Source organism: Vitis vinifera, chromosome 8 (genome assembly GCF_030704535.1).
Source record: "Vitis vinifera cultivar Pinot Noir 40024 chromosome 8, ASM3070453v1".
Classification (NCBI taxonomy): Eukaryota; Viridiplantae; Streptophyta; class Magnoliopsida; order Vitales; family Vitaceae; genus Vitis; species Vitis vinifera.
In genome coordinates, this window is record NC_081812.1 from 14041723 (window position 1) to 14057158 (window position 15436).

At 38.1% G+C, this 15436-nt stretch overlaps 3 protein-coding genes across 4 annotated transcripts; all 3 read left to right on the plus strand.

Moving 5' to 3' along the window:
* The first annotated feature begins 1115 nt into the window (after positions 1-1115).
* On the plus strand, positions 1116-3680 carry LOC100246501 (29 kDa ribonucleoprotein A, chloroplastic). Its single transcript, XM_002281606.4, has 5 exons — positions 1116-1642; positions 1882-1983; positions 2399-2740; positions 2918-3024; positions 3410-3680. The coding sequence occupies exons 1-4, from the start codon at positions 1283-1285 to the stop codon at positions 2978-2980; spliced, it is 867 nt and encodes a 288-aa protein (XP_002281642.1). The 5' UTR covers positions 1116-1282; the 3' UTR covers positions 2981-3024; positions 3410-3680.
* A 112-nt stretch (positions 3681-3792) lies between these two features.
* On the plus strand, positions 3793-10231 carry LOC100244894 (protein CNGC15b). 2 transcript variants are annotated; one of them, XM_010655275.2, is made up of 10 exons: positions 3793-4113; positions 4262-5332; positions 5454-5869; positions 6588-6663; positions 6935-7481; positions 7679-7891; positions 8158-8450; positions 8700-8811; positions 9052-9288; positions 9377-10231. In XM_010655275.2, the coding sequence occupies exons 4-10, from the start codon at positions 6635-6637 to the stop codon at positions 10034-10036; spliced, it is 2091 nt and encodes a 696-aa protein (XP_010653577.1). In that variant the 5' UTR covers positions 3793-4113; positions 4262-5332; positions 5454-5869; positions 6588-6634; the 3' UTR covers positions 10037-10231. The 2 variants fall into 2 exon arrangements, with proteins under 2 accessions (XP_010653577.1, XP_019077313.1); XM_019221768.2 differs by lacking the exon at positions 3793-4113 and having other exon boundaries at positions 4246-5332; positions 5454-5650; positions 5742-5869.
* Positions 10198-11676, plus strand: LOC104880084 (pentatricopeptide repeat-containing protein At4g02750). The gene has a single exon (XM_010655411.1). The coding sequence runs from the start codon at positions 10198-10200 to the stop codon at positions 11674-11676; it is 1479 nt and encodes a 492-aa protein (XP_010653713.1).
* Positions 11677-15436: the final 3760 nt, after the last annotated feature.

The window sequence follows — 15436 nt, forward strand, 5'->3', positions numbered from 1 at the left end:
AGTTTTAAAAAGTGATTAGATGTTACATTTTTTTTTAAATGGGCCATTTTGACCTAAAACTCCTTGATAATACCAAAACATATATAAAAGAATATTAAAGATTATTTTATTAAATAAATTAATTTTAATTATTTTACATTTATATTTAATTTAATTTATTATAAAAATGTCTTTTTTTTATATAATCTATATACTTATTAAATATAAAAAATATAAAAATGAAAAAAAGTACACATATATTATTATTTATTTGATATCATTTAATACATTTAAATTAAAATGAATAATAATTTTAATATTAAATATAATTTATATTTTTTTATTGATGTAAAGGATATTATTATTAAATATAATAAATTATACATATCAAATTTTTTAAAGAAATAATTTAAAATATTTATTTTTACTTTTTATAATTTTTTTTAGTATTTTGAGAATTTTAATAAATTTTTACTTCATTAACATTTTATGTCAAAATCATGTGATATTTTATATCAAAATATCCATTGATATTTTTATTTATATCTATAAAATGGAATTACGGATATAGATGTCAACAGATATTTTCATCCTTTGGAGATATCCCTTTACAAATAACATACAGTGTTATCGAGGGTATGTATTAAAAATTGTACACAGAATTTACGTTTACTACTAGTTACTAGTTACTAACTTACTACACAAAGTGAAAAATATATATATATATATATATATATATATATATTTTTTTTTTTTTAATTTTAAGGAGAAAAGGACGCTTTAAATCCTATCCATTTGTCAGTAAAGTGTCCTCACTGCTTTTGTCCCTACTCCATCTTATTTTCACCCTTTGCATTTGGCGAAATTCCAATTGAAGCTTTTGTTTATATATTTGCAATTTTTCTATTTCTATTCCATTGCCAATGCCAACCATCCAGTTTGATATTTGCAAGATTGATTGAGATGGTACGGGCATGCCAAAATAGGTGGGACGTGCCTCTCTGAATGGCCTTTTAAAATTTGACGGCTGTGATGACTCCTGACTCATCTCACAGCTCACAACTCTTGGCACAAATCTTGCCCTTGCCTACTTTTAGGTCAACTTGTAAATGACCAATAAACCCTTCATGAACTTCATATCTTTTGTGAAACTCCGAGGGCGTTTATGGTACAAGGAGTCCAAAATCCAAACCCCTATCCCCTTCTGCCCTGCTGATATCTTCATAAATATCTCATATCGCTCGCCTCTTCGCTCTTGTGCTAGAAGCCTACAAGCCTAACCTTATCCTTCTACTCTGCAGCCATGGCTTCTGCTTCTTCCCTGGTTCTTCCCTCTCTTTCCCTCCCCAAAACCCTTGCCATCTCCAAACCCACTTCGGTCTCCTTCTTCTCCCTTCCCTTTTCCTGCTCTTCGCTTAAGCTTCACTCCAACTCCATTTCACTTTCTCCTTCTTCCAGAGGGTTTCTGACCTTGTCGTCTCGGTTCGTCCGAAACGTTGCCGTTTCTTCCGACTACGAGCAAGACGAGGATGTCTTGAGCGATGAGGGTGAGCCCAGTTTCTCCCCTGATCTCAAACTCTTTGTGGGTAACCTCCCCTTCAACGTCGACAGCGCCGGCCTCGCCGGCTTGTTCGAACAAGCCGGAAATGTTGAGATGGTCGAGGTACATTTTTTCTTTCGTTGTTTTTCCTTTCCTGAAATTCTTCTTTGAACTGTGAAATTTCCCTCTAAACATATATGGGTTTTTAAAACTATGTCGAGATAAATGGAACCGTGTGACAAAGTCCTTCCCTAAAAAATTATCCTGCAATTTTTTTCTTTGGACATTAACGGAGACTTCAGGGTTGGTTTTGCGTGAAGAAAGACATGATTCTGATGTGCGGAAGTTATTGTTTTGGGCAGGTAATTTATGACAAGATAACTGGTAGAAGTAGAGGGTTTGGGTTTGTTACCATGTCCACTGTTGAGGAAGTGGAAGCAGCTGCTCAACAATTCAATGGCTATGTAAGCTTCATGCTCCTATGTTTTTAATTTAGTACATTCTTATAGTCGGGTGATTTTGTGATGTGATTTTTCTGGTTATCTGTGTATAAAAGAAGGGAAAGAAAATGGAATTAAGCACTTCCATTTGCACTTGGAATTATTTAACCTATATCCTATTATTTGCTTGGGAGTTTTAAATGGAGGTGAGGCTTGAAAACTGTGTCTTGCTTGAGATCTAACTGATTTGACTAAGTTTGATCAATAATAGGCACAATGTTAGCATGGTTTTAAGAAGAGAGAAGTTTTGGTGCTCACTCTCCATCAGGCCTTTATTGAGTCCCAATTACCAGTTGCGAATTTACTTTAATCATGAAATGTGGTAATCCATTTGCTAGCAGCAGGTTTATTGTATCTGAGGGTTTATAGTGTATGGCAGGAACTTGAGGGGAGGCAATTGAGGGTGAATTCCGGACCTCCTCCTGCTCGAAGGGAAAACAGCAATTTCAGAGGGGAAAACAGCAATTTCAGAGGGGAAAACACCAATTTCAGAGGGCCCAGGGGTGGGGCAAATTTGAATTCTACTAACCGGATTTATGTTGGCAACCTTTCATGGGGTGTTGATGATTTAGCCCTTGAGACCTTGTTTAGTGAGCAAGGAAAGGTTACGGAAGCCAGGGTGATTTATGACAGAGAGACTGGTCGATCAAGGGGTTTTGGATTTGTGACTTACAATTCTGCTGAAGAGGTCAACAGAGCAATTGAATCCTTGGATGGCGTTGTAAGTGTATCATCAATCTGTCTAATTACGAACCTCCTTATTATGCATGGTTAATTTTTTTCTTTTTCTTTTAATTATTAACATTCAAACCCATGTAACAACTATAGTTTCTGTCTAATGTTTCATAATCTCTTATTGGTTTATTCTTAAATCATGCTTAAATTTTGTTTGGTGCAGGACTTGAATGGCAGGTCAATTCGTGTAACCATGGCAGAAGCTAGGCCAAGGAGGCAATTTTGAGCACTGAATCCTTTATCAGCATTCAACTTAGACAAAGATTTGGGGTATAGCTTTAAACCAGTTTTGCACTTAATTTATGTATTCTATGTTAGTAACCTCTGCACTGATGATATCATATCTTGGAACCAACCATAAGTAACATCCCGCAAAAAGAGAAAAAAAAAAAAGAAGACAATAATTAAAAAAAATCCACTATTGTTGGATTAACAAGCTTGAGAAGCTTGCATCCTTTAATTTTTTATATGTATGCTTTTCAGGGGAGACTTCCCATACAAATTATTTTGTTCAGACTCTTGTTCAGGAGCCAGTATAATCTTCTCTGAACAGTTGCATAAGATATTTATTTATTATCTGAACAAGTAATAAGTTCTCCCCCATTCAGTTTTTTACTTCTTGTTTTACCCTAATACAAGTGCTCACTCTTAATAGGGATTTTGGAGGCTGTGCATCTACAATGAATTGCAGTTTTGTCAGATATTTGAAGAACAAACTCCTTGCTCCACATTTACATTGGGCACAATGGTTCTATAGTGTCTGTCCTTTGCATTTAGATACACCAGAGCCAGCAATTGTGTATTGAAATTTTATGATGTGTGTTATAATTCCATGATTTGGATAAGATATTGACTTGTATCACATCTTTTTATGACATTCAAAAGAGTTGGTGCATGAATCAGTGAATTGATGGGCTTATCTTGTATGCTTGTCTCAGAAGAATTTTGTGATTGGTAGATGAATTGCGGGGTGATGTAATCTGGGATTCTTGCAGCTGGCATCCAAGTGTTTGAAATCTGTAGTTGGTTTATTTTCTGGGAAGATCACACAAGACTTCACCAGTGGTAAAAATCATCTACACTGTGCGAGCCATTCAAGGTTTCCCAGCCATGTCCACTAGAACCCTTACCTTGTGTTTAATGCTTTAGGGAGCCATTCGACGTTACACAGCGTGGAATCTTCCCATTTGGGTTGCCATGGCATTTGATGGTGTGCCATCATGCTTCATTGTGGAGTTGAGATGGACCTAATGTGGACAATAAATCAGAGTCAAATTAAGGATGTAGGAGGCAAATTCCAAATGGTATCTTCTCTTTGAGATACTGGGGGTTTCCAAACTTGTGATATGATGTTACATGGTAAAACACGGTGGACCGAATTGTTTCCATGTGATCTCCATGTGTTAATTGTTCTGTATTTTGTGATTTCTTCTCTACACAGCTGTTTGCTAGTGCTCTTTTAAATTTTTTCCTTCATAAATGGTTCTTAGGATGATGGTTTCTGCAGGATTTTTGAGCACAAACCATTAATTGAGGGAAAGAGGGGCCAGCTTCATGTTCCTGTCGTCATGAGAGTTCAGAGAAGGGTAGGCATGGATCTTGATACATATCGTGGTTCAATTAATTTTTGAGTCGAACTGGTAGTGTAACACAGGCATTCAAAATTTTGATTATGGAAGGTCTTAGATTTGAACCTTAAGCACATCTATTCTCCTAACATTGGAATCCATGTCTAAAACAGTTGTTAAAACAAACAATTGTATACATCATCTTTCTCCGGAATTTGCATTGATTTAGATCTCATTAGTATTGTGGGTATCTGTACAGGGATATTAGCAATTAAATAATCTGTTCTCCACTTTTTTAGGGTTCCCATGAGGATTACAAACTGAATTGTTGATCAAAGGATCCTATTACCCATAGTTAGCATTAAATTTGGCACAGCATCCCTGCAAATTGGATCGTGATCTTCCTGAGTTTTGGATCTGCATCCAGAATTGGCAGCATCACTGCCATGAAACTTTAACCATCTAAACTATCCCCAAGATGTTACTTGGGGAGTCGTGGACAAATTTCTTATTTGGATCAAATCCCTCTCCTAGCTGACTGATGCAAAAATTTTCAGTGGGATTAGCATGAAGATTTATTCTACAGAAAGAATTCAAAATTTTCTGACATCACAGACGCTTCATGGTCCACATATAAGAGTCTTCTCTATGGTAATGGAGTGAGCAGAGGACCCAAAGCTTGGCTGTGTCAACTGCTTACAAGAAAAAGGATCTCGATTGAATTATATTTGCCTTGTTGACTCATTCTTCACGAGTCAAAAGGGACCCTTTTCTTAATGCTCTGAAATTTAGTGGCCACTCCAAGCCAATGGTAAATTCATAGTTTGACATTTAACACAGCTCCATGATTTATTTATACACCAAATTTGGAGTTGTATAGCGTATGATAACAGCTAACAAACTTCTGGGGAAGACCAGTGGAAGTGGCGTCCAACCACGTATCACTAGAGCATTGGTGAAGTAGTCATGGTTACCCGCTTAGTCAACCCAGTGCCACTAGAGTCAAGCTTGTGAGTCTGGCATCAATCCTCTTGTCAATATAATAAAAGGCAATAGAAGGCTCTTTTCTTGTCATTTTGATCCTCATTGATCCATCTCTTTGTCTTTGTTCGTGTATTTCTTTCTTCACAGGGAACTTGGATAAAGTCCACCTTTGCTGATGACTTCTACAGTTCTACTTCATCAATATGCATGTACGCTGCTTTCAATAAGAGAAAAGATTTTCCCCGACTTTCCTGAGATTCCGATAAATGGAGCGACGAAGTCAAATCCCCCATTAAAGTTAGCAGACAAGCATATGGAGTTGTTTATCAAATAAAATCAAAAGGGTGGGGGTTCTGTGTCCTAAAAATGTGTTCCAACCGCCTCAAAATCCCAAATGCCTTGCTCTGTTTTTTAGTCATTCTTTTCTCCCACAAGGTTGAGTCCTGGAGCTCTGCGGTTCTAAACATTCTGTTGGCTGAAATTTTCAACTTCAAACAAGGGTGGAGGAGATAGAAGAGGGGCATTCTTTTGGATGATATCTCTGAATAATGCATGATACAATTGTGAGTCCCAGTTCCATGTAGAGGAATTTTATATTTTTAAGCGCTGACTCTTCATTCATGTCTGGCTGTTTTATGGGTTACTCATGAATGATTTTACTTCATTTTCATTCGTTTGATTCCAGAAAAGAGCCTCATTTTGAAATACATTGACAGAATTTGAATTCAAACCCATATGCATAGCTGATTCCATATTCAAATTTCTATGTCATTTGCTACTCAATTGTAATCCATCCTGGTGATCCTTTTCTTCTCCAAACCTTGTCAGCATGAATTTCAAATATTTTGATAACAGTGAGAAATAAGCCCATTCTGCTGAATCCCTGTGCAACTGTCTCTGTTCATTACTTTTTGTTACTTTCTTGGGACTTCCTTGTACGTATGCTCCTTGTGTTCCCTTTACATCAGGTCCTCCAATTTGGGTTGTCACTTTAAGATTAAACTGAAAATGAAATCTTAGGTTTCTCCAAATTTCTTAAAAGAGATCTTTGTCCTGGAGTTATGAGCCACTAAAAACCATAATTCACATGTCGGTTGCGGCACTGTACTCAAAAGAGGATATTGAACCCAGGATCTAAAGTTTTTATACTTTTTCTTTTCACATGATTCCCAATGAAATATAGGAAGTTGCTTGATTCCTGTGGTTGGGATCATCCTGAATCTCATTGTCTGGTGATGATTCATGCACTGGTATTTATGACATGGTTTTATTTAATGGCAGATAAAATCCCCCAATTGAAGTCACAACAAGGGTCTCCATTCAGCATCATGGCTTCTGGTATTTTAAAATCTGTAAGGTTTGTAGGTCTATCTTTGATGAGTAACACGAATTCTTGTTCAATTTAATATTGTTCATGGGTTCTATTTTTTCTTTTCTACTTTTTTTCCAGTACTGTGTTTCCAGTTACAGTAGATTAATGGCAGTTAGCATGCTTGTCTAGTTTTTCTTTTCTCTTTCTTCTTATTTATTTTTTATTTTTTGTTCTTTAATTCTAATTCAGATATACCTGGATTGCTGCTTGTATTTTCAAATAATTTTAGTTGAAATTTCAATAATGTAATTTTCAGATTTTATGATGATCTTGAAATAGACAAACCCGCACCATCTGAGAACGGCAGTGACTTGGAGCTCATCGACGAGGCCAATGAGAATCAAATTCATGAGTCATGCTTGAAGAAGGCTGGGGAGAATACATTTGTAAAGCCCTTGCATGAGAGAGAACTTTCCAGAGTCTTCTCTGAGGACTATGAGGTGGTGAAGAAGAAGATATTCGATCCTAGAGGACCTGTCAAAAACCGATGGAACAAAATTTTCTTGGTATCATGTTTGATATCTCTTTTTGTGGACCCTCTGTTTTTCTACTTACCAGGGATGAAGAAAGGCATGTGCATGGATATAAGTCAATCCCTTGAAATAGCCCTCACAGTCGTTAGGTCAACTGTGGATACATTTTACATGATTCAGATTTTTGTTCGATTTAGAACAGCTTATGTTGCTCCTTCCTCTCGTGTATTTGGAAGGGGAGAGCTGGTTATAGACCCTTCAAAGATCGCTTCAAGATACCTGCATAAAGACTTCTGGCTTGATCTTGTAGCTGCTGTGCCTTTTCCACAGGTATATACCTCACTGCAGTTACTTTCTTTGTAGGCTAGCCCTTCTTTGAATTTGGAAACTGTGATTGATTTTGGATTTGAATCGAGATATGAGCTTGCATATAGTCACTTTATCAAGTTAACTTATGATGGTTAGTTAGAAGTGTCTTGGAATATCTTTTGAGATCATGGAAATTGCTTCTTTAAATCTTTTTTCAGATGCTGATCTGGGCGGTAATCCCAAATCTATGGACTTTGAGGACAATCAATTTAAGACTGGTTCTTCACCTCATTATCATTTTTCAGTACCTCCTGAGGCTCTATATCATCTTTCCACTCTCATCTCAAATTGTGAAGACCACAGGGGTGGTGACAGAAACAGCATGGGCAGGAGCAGCCTACAATCTGATTCTCTATATGTTGGCAAGCCATGTAAGTCTTTTTATAATCATTTACTTAAAATTTTTAAACAAACCCTCTTAATAATGTATGCTCATTTTATTTAGCATATCTTATCCTAGTAAGGTGCGGTTCTGCTAAAAGTTACAGAAATAGTATGTTGTAGACTTGATTAGTTGTTCAGAAAAGACCAAGATCAGATGTTTTGATCTTCTTCAGTTCTTTGTTGCTAATGGCTCATTTCAAGCAAAAACATAATATTCAATCTGATCATCACCCCTTTTTGTTTTCTGAAAAAGGTCGTAGGATCCTGTTGGTACCTATTGTCGACAGAGAGGCAGGAAGAGTGTTGGAGAAAAGTTTGTAGTCTTCAAGAGTCAGAATGCAACTATTGGTTTCTTGATTGCAACAGTTTGCAAGACCCTCATAGAGCTGCTTGGTTCAAATCAAGCAACATCTCAACTCTGTGTGACCCAAGTGGTGACTTCTTTCAGTTTGGAATTTATGCTGATGCTCTCTCTTCTGGAGTTGCATCCTTGAAGTTCTTCAACAAATTCTTCTACTGCCTCTGGTGGGGCATGAGAAACCTGAGGTAATGGCAGCAGCTGGACAGCATATGACAAGATGAAATTATTTCATCTTGTTTTTCATGGTATATTTAAGGCAGAAACCATTTATTAGTACAAAACTTGGGCAATGATTGAAAAAGGATCTGAAACATTTTGCCCAGTAGATTCATGTGCATTTCTATAGGGCAGAATGTCTTATATGCAGCCCAAACACCATCTATGATTCTTTGCTCAAGAATATATCAATCTAACTATTTCTATATGTTTTGTAGCTCTTTAGGACAGAATCTTTCGACAAGCATGTGCGTTGGAGAAATAAATTTTGCAATTATTATTGCAATTCTTGGATTGGTGCTTTTCGCCCTGCTTATTGGGAATATGCAGGTAAGTCCTACCTGTTGAATCATAAGAATAAACTACTGTGTTTAGGATGATGAACTTCAAATTATCCATTTGAAGAAACAATATTTTCATTCAAATTATGTTCTAGTTCAGAAGTTCTTCTACTCAGGTATCTAAATTACACAACTAGTGATCATTCACACCAGCCATTACAAAGTTGAATTTCAACTAGAGTTTCAAAAATGTCATTGAGGAATTTCAATTCTACCTTTTTATCTACAGACATACCTCCAGTCCACAACTGTGAGACTAGAAGAGTGGAGGATCAGGAAGGCTGATACCGAACAATGGATGCATCACAGGCAGCTACCACGTGAATTAAAGCAGAGCGTTCGAAGGTACAATCAGTATAGATGGGTTGCCACCAGCGGAGTTGATGAGGAAGCTATACTTAAAAGTCTCCCATTGGATCTCCGGCGAGACATCAAGCGCCACCTCTGCCTTGACCTAGTTCTAAGAGTAAGTCTAAGCTTCTTCCCTCCTTATCAGTTGCTCATCAAGAATGACAAGAAATATTGATGTTAGGCTGATTCTGAGTATGAAACAGGTGCCACTCTTTGCTCAGATGGATGAGAGGATGCTAGATGTAATATGTGAAAGACTGAAGCCTGGTCTATGTACTCCAGGCACTTGCCTGGTCCGGGAGGGTGACCCTGTCAGTGAGATGCTCTTCATTGTCAGAGGCCACCTAGATTCTTACACTACCAATGGTGGCCGCACCGGGTTCTTCAATTCTGGCCGCATTGGCCCCACTGACTTCTGTGGCGAGGAGCTGCTGACATGGGCACTGGACCCGCGTCCAGGTGTCATTTTACCGTCCTCTACGCGCACAGTTATGGCCCTCACTGAAGTGGAAGCTTTTGCCCTCATTGCTGATGACCTGAAGTTTGTAGCTTCTCAGTTCCGAAGACTGCACAGCAAGCAGCTGAGGCACACTCTCAGGTTTTACTCCCACCAGTGGAGGACATGGGCTGCATGCTTTATACAAGCGGCTTGGTTTCGCTACAAGAGGCGGAGAGAGGCGTCTGAGCTTAAGGCTAAGGAGAGTTCTGCGGCCTCTGGGCCTGACCAGGGAATCGAGCAAAAGGCAGGCTTAGCAGTCTATGCTGTAAAACTTGCAGCCAGCACTAGGAGGGGTGGATCCGATTTTGACATCCGCCCATTGCAAAAGCCGATGGAGCCTGATTTTACAGTAGACGACAGATAAGCTGTTGTATTATAGGAAAGGTCATTACATTGATCGGGGAGTTGTATATATAGGCAGTTGTCTTGAGTTCAATTTGCCGATTCGTGGGGTGAGGGAGCTGTACTTATATTAGGTGAACTCTAGCTCTTATTTTGTCTAAATGATCATTTCAATTCAAGAAAATGAGCATTCCATTGAGAATTACAGGAATCAAAACTGTGTACGCTATAGTTAAATTCACCGGCAGAAGAAATACAGTGTCTCTTCTGCATCCCCAAAATGGGCTGGGTGCTTATGCATTGTTCCATATGAGGAAGGAAGATGTTTTGATGCTGACAAAACGAATATCCGATTACTCACTGAAGGGGGAGGTTGATTATGCAAGAACAATATTTGAAGAGATGAGTCACCCAGACACTGTTTCTTGGAATGTGATGATAAGAGGGTATGTTGAAAACGATAGGATTGGGGACGCAAGGGAGTTGTTTGATAAAATGCCTGTTAGGAGTTCTGTTTCTTGGAATACCATGATCATGGCTTACGCCAAAGAAGGAAAGACACATATTGCAATGAAACTTTTCATAGTCATGCCAGATAAAGATGTCGTCAGCTGGACAGCGATCATCACTGCATTATCTCGAGGTTCACATATTGAAGATGCGTGGCGCTTGTTTAAGCTGATGCCAGAGCCTAGTTCAGTCTCCTGGGCTTCAATCATTTCAGGTTTTCAACAGAATGGGCTGGCTGCTGAAACTTTGTGTCGTTTTAAAGAAATGTTGTCAGTGGGAGTTCAACCCACTTCACATTCCTTTACTAGTGCTTTAACTGCTTCTGCAGATTTAGCTATGCTTTCATTGAGCCAACAACTCTACTCTCAACTCCTTAAAAGAGGATTTGAGAGCAATACCCAGATTGGGAATTCGGCCATTTCTATGTTCATAAAATCTGGTAGTTTCCGTAATGCAAGACGTGTCCTTGAGGATTTACCCCAACCTGATATTGTTACTTGGAATGCTATGGTTGTGGGTTATGGGCAGAATGGTTATGGTATTGAGGCAATTATGAGTTTCCATCAGATGCAAAAAGCTAAATTCCTTCCAGATAGGGTAAGTTTCCTGGGACTCTTACATGGGTGTAGCCACTGTGGATATGTAGAGAAAGGGAAACAATATTTTCGTAGTATGGAATCGAATTATGGGATCTCGCCAGGACCTGAGCACTATGCCTGCATGGTCGACCTCCTTTCAAGGGCTGGATTTCTCAAAGAAGCACATAAGTTGATAAAGGAAATGCCCTTTGAGCCAACATGCATCTTTTGGAGGACGTTACTCAATGGATGTAGGATTTGGGGTGATTTGGAATTGGGTTTTTATGCGGCTAATCGTATTTTGGAACTTGATCCTTATAATTCAAGTGCGTGCTTAATGGTCATTGACATTTATGCATCAGCTGGTAGATGGAAAGAGGTTTTAGAGATGAGGAGACAGATGAGGAAAAGAGAAGCAAGAAAGGAGTTGGGTTGTAGTTGGATTGAGATAAAGGGGAGGATACATTTATTCACTACTAGGGATGACACTCATCCAGAAGCAGATCATATTTACCTAACACTTCTGTTGTTATCATGTGATAATGCCCACAATGCCCATATTGTCAGAAATTAAATGTATCGATCAAATCTCGCTATGCAACTGGCCTCTTTTCTTGTTTGGTTTGCAAGTAGTGTCACAGATCACAGATGCCATACCCATCAAGCCTTTCAGGTGGGATATTTACCTTCAAGGATTTGTATTCATTGGCATAATAATATGCCTTCTTTAAGCTAAAAATGAGATTTGGAGTTGAAGCACAGAGGCCACAGGAAACTTGAAACATTTGGGCCTCAACTTCTGGCCCTGTGCGAGTACACATTTGGGTCTATGTTAACAGCAAAGAAACAGGGCACAAAAGTATAAGCCATCCAAGACCGAAGATTTTAAATATTGGAATGAGAAATTAACCATGTTATAGTTTGAGTGGATTGTTTATTGGCTTTATCGCAGAAGGGGGAGCTGGTGACTTCTGTGCGGAGAATTTTAATAGTCGAGTCTTCTGGGGGAGAAAGCTATAAAGTTCTGGACCTTTAGGTGTGATATCTCTCATGCTTGCCAATTTTCCCTTGTGTTATCCTTCTTCCGGATGGATTTATTTGTAATTGAATGCATAGATTGTCTTGGTTTCCTGGATTCTACAATGGGCATTTTATTATCAGTATAAAACTTTAGATAGGACTGACTGTTAATTACCTTGATCTGACCCATTACCTGCCTGTTTGACCCAAATTTTTGCCTGGACTTGAAAAGATTTGAGTTTTGTATTGGGATGGACTTGGTCAAACTTTTTGCCTGAGGATGGCCACTGCAATGCTCGGGCTGTGTTTGGATCAGCCCAAAAGCCAGCCCATCCTGAAAATTAAGATACTTCAATTGTTTTACATAGTTTGCTCATTTGTCTGTGGGGGGCTTCGTCATTATGTAATTTTTTTCCTTAGTCACAGAGCCTGAATATTCACAAATTAGTTTAAATAGTTTATACAGGAGAAGTTTTAGTTATTTTGGTGTCTCTTAGTTGTCTTATGGTTTTCTTGGATCAGCCTCTTTGAGATGATCACTGTTTTAAATGGTATATTTCCAATAGAATGGATGAGATGATAACTACATTGAATTGATGGACCATCAGCGATTTTTATTACAGAACATGTACACTTTTTGAGTGGTTTTAACTGGTATCTGTGGTTAGAGTGTTGGCATGCTAAGAATTGCTGGTAAACATGGGGCCAAATGGAAGGTAAGCTATTACATAAAAATAAAAATTAGGAACTTTCGGATTCTGAGTTGAAAACTTTGAACTTCCATGTAAATACTAGAATGAGCAATGAGCTTGCCAGTGTGGAAATTGTTTACATGGTTGGTAGTGTGTGACATCTCCTAACACCATACATCTAATGGGCTTCTCTTAATTGAGCATGCGCATTTTAAACCTATGAGGGTCGATTGGGCTCAGAGTGGATAAGTGGTTCGTTACATAGTAACTGGTCTCTAGTAAAAGCTAGGGTAGTTGAGTAGCTAAGCAAGTCGGTTTCCACTACACAAGATGTCAAAACTACGGTAGAAAAGTGTGGTCTGTTTCTTATAATTCCCATGTCCTACCTTTTAATTTCACATGATATAGTGCATATTTTGAAATGAAGGGTGTCGGTAGTCTGTTTTTGAACCAGTTCGGTGCACAAAATAGGATTATAGGATTCATCTGTTCATTGTGGTCCCTCTTCTGCTCATTTTATTGTTGAGAAAAAAAATCACATACTACAAGATAGGAAACCTCGGAAAGCAAAATATGGCAGTAACATTAAATGTTGTGATGCAGGGGCTTGAAGATGACATCTATCTAATTGTTGATATTCCAAATATGTGGCTACTCCATTCTTTTGACCATGCATTGTGTCTAGTGTCATATGGATGAATGATAAGAAACTTGGAAGTGTTTGAGTGCTTTTCTTGCCTTTCGCAAGAGCCACATAATCAGGTAATGTGTCATAGAGTTCTAACTGCAGTTTTAACTCACAAAACTATATATGTATCTCTGGGAGACAAATTTTATCCAAAGAAAAGAAAACGGAAAAGCGATTCAGAAATCTCCATGGTAGCTAGTCTTAACCTGAAAATGCTTCACTATGAAACAATTGGGAGCAATGAAATTGAAGGATTGTTTATTAGTTACATAGTGAAATGAGTGTATGTGTTTGGCGTGCATGTTCCCTCCCAAACTTGCTAATGCCTATTTGTTAATTGAGTTCCAGGCTTTTGTAAAACACTTGTTTGAATGAAGCCAAAGACAAAAAAGAAATTGTGAGCCCAATGATTCTAGCTTAACTTTTCAACTTCATAATCTTTGACTTGAAGCCTAAGAGAAGTAGAATTCCAATACCTTTCCCAAGTTAATAATGATACTATATCATGGAGAGCATATACAATATAGGTTATAAATCATGTTTTTAATGGATTCTTCTTTGTCTTTACTGAATTCCTTTTAACCAAGTGGAGGGGTGGTGGCTTCCACAGGGGATTCAAATATGCAACACTTGGTTTATAATGTCAGGAGGTTCATCTTTTATGTGTACCCACATGGGGTTATGTATACTGGTTTATCATTTGCAGGCACAAGGAGGAGGGTAGTCCAAAACTAAAAAGGTGGAATCATGATGCATGAGGAGGAAAAAAAAAAAAAAAAAGAGAAGAAATTGACAGCCAAGCCTGAGAAATCATAGGTTAAAGAAAGGGAAAAAAGAGGGTATGATGTGAATATTCTTGTTTTAAATATGGAGGTGTAGTTGAGGGTGGTAGACAGGGTGATGAGGGTGAGACATAAAATATCATCCAAAAGAGGGACAAGATCAATAAAGCGGGGAGCTCCAATGGGCCCAAAACCCAGTCAGAAAGCTTCATATTTGTCTGCATCACAATCTTTTTTCTTTCTTTTTTTTTGAAAAAAAGAAAAGGAAATTATCTTTTTCATAACTTGTTTGTGTATGAATAGTGATACTGCAACTGCCTAGGCATTGACTCAGTGGGCCTTTTTTTGGGGGTGAGCTTTGTTACATAGTCAGCACAGGTGGGGCCCACTTTGACCACGTTTGTTTTGACTTATAAGCTCAGGAAACCCACACACATTCTGAAACTTCATATTCAAGGTGTACCATTGAAAATGGAAATCCAAATCTGATTCTACTTTATTTGGGGTTTGGGTTTTTTGTACCACGACTTGAACTAACAGGATAAAAAATCTGGGGGTTTCAATTTGAATTTACATTGAACAATTTTTTTTTTTAATAAATAAGAGTACTGGATCTGGGTTGAATTCAAAAGCTGATATTGATGATTACTATGATTATAAAGTTCCACATTTTAGTCAGGGGTTGTTTTAACTTTCAAGTAATTTGAAGCCCACTCAGATAAAGAAAGTGGCAGATTTTTCAATTTTCTCCTTTCAGTGTGAAAAGAATGAAACCAAACATGTTTTTAGGTTTGTATGTATTTATCAATGCTGCACTCCGATCCACACACAAAGATATTGTGTGACTTTCGGTTGAAAGGCATGGCAGCATCCTTCAGGTGGAGTCATTTTCAGGGTGTTGGGTTGATTTGAGGCGGCAGCTCTTGGAGCCACAAGGGAGTTGAGGGCACCGCTACTTAAGAATTAAATCACTTCTTTAAGGGCCTTGTAGGGTCCAGCTGATGTTTGATTTTTCAAATGAATCTCAAGGTCAAGGGCCCTCTTGGCACATGCCAATATTCCTCTGTTTGCCCTTGTCTCTCCATTCTGGTCAAGATTCTCTTAATTTCAACATTGGCTATCCCACATGAGAATGCGTTTTTTCAGGTTAAC

What these genes read in the sequence shown, in the direction of transcription:
- LOC100246501 (XM_002281606.4), top strand. Translation starts at nt 1,283, where the DNA reads ATGGCTTCTGCTTCTTCCCTGGTTCTTCCCTCTCTTTCCCTCCCCAAA. An exon ending in GAAATGTTGAGATGGTCGAG is followed by an intron (nt 1,643 to 1,881) that starts GTACATTTTTTC and finishes TGTTTTGGGCAG; the next exon opens with GTAATTTATGACAAGATAAC. An exon ending in CTCAACAATTCAATGGCTAT is followed by an intron (nt 1,984 to 2,398) that starts GTAAGCTTCATG and finishes AGTGTATGGCAG; the next exon opens with GAACTTGAGGGGAGGCAATT.
- LOC100244894 (XM_010655275.2), top strand. Translation starts at nt 6,635, where the DNA reads ATGGCTTCTGGTATTTTAAAATCTGTAAG. An exon ending in CTGCTGTGCCTTTTCCACAG is followed by an intron (nt 7,482 to 7,678) that starts GTATATACCTCA and finishes ATCTTTTTTCAG; the next exon opens with ATGCTGATCTGGGCGGTAAT. An exon ending in GCCTTGACCTAGTTCTAAGA is followed by an intron (nt 9,289 to 9,376) that starts GTAAGTCTAAGC and finishes AGTATGAAACAG; the next exon opens with GTGCCACTCTTTGCTCAGAT.
- LOC104880084 (XM_010655411.1), top strand. Translation starts at nt 10,198, where the DNA reads ATGAGCATTCCATTGAGAATTACAGGAATCAAAACTGTGTACGCTATA.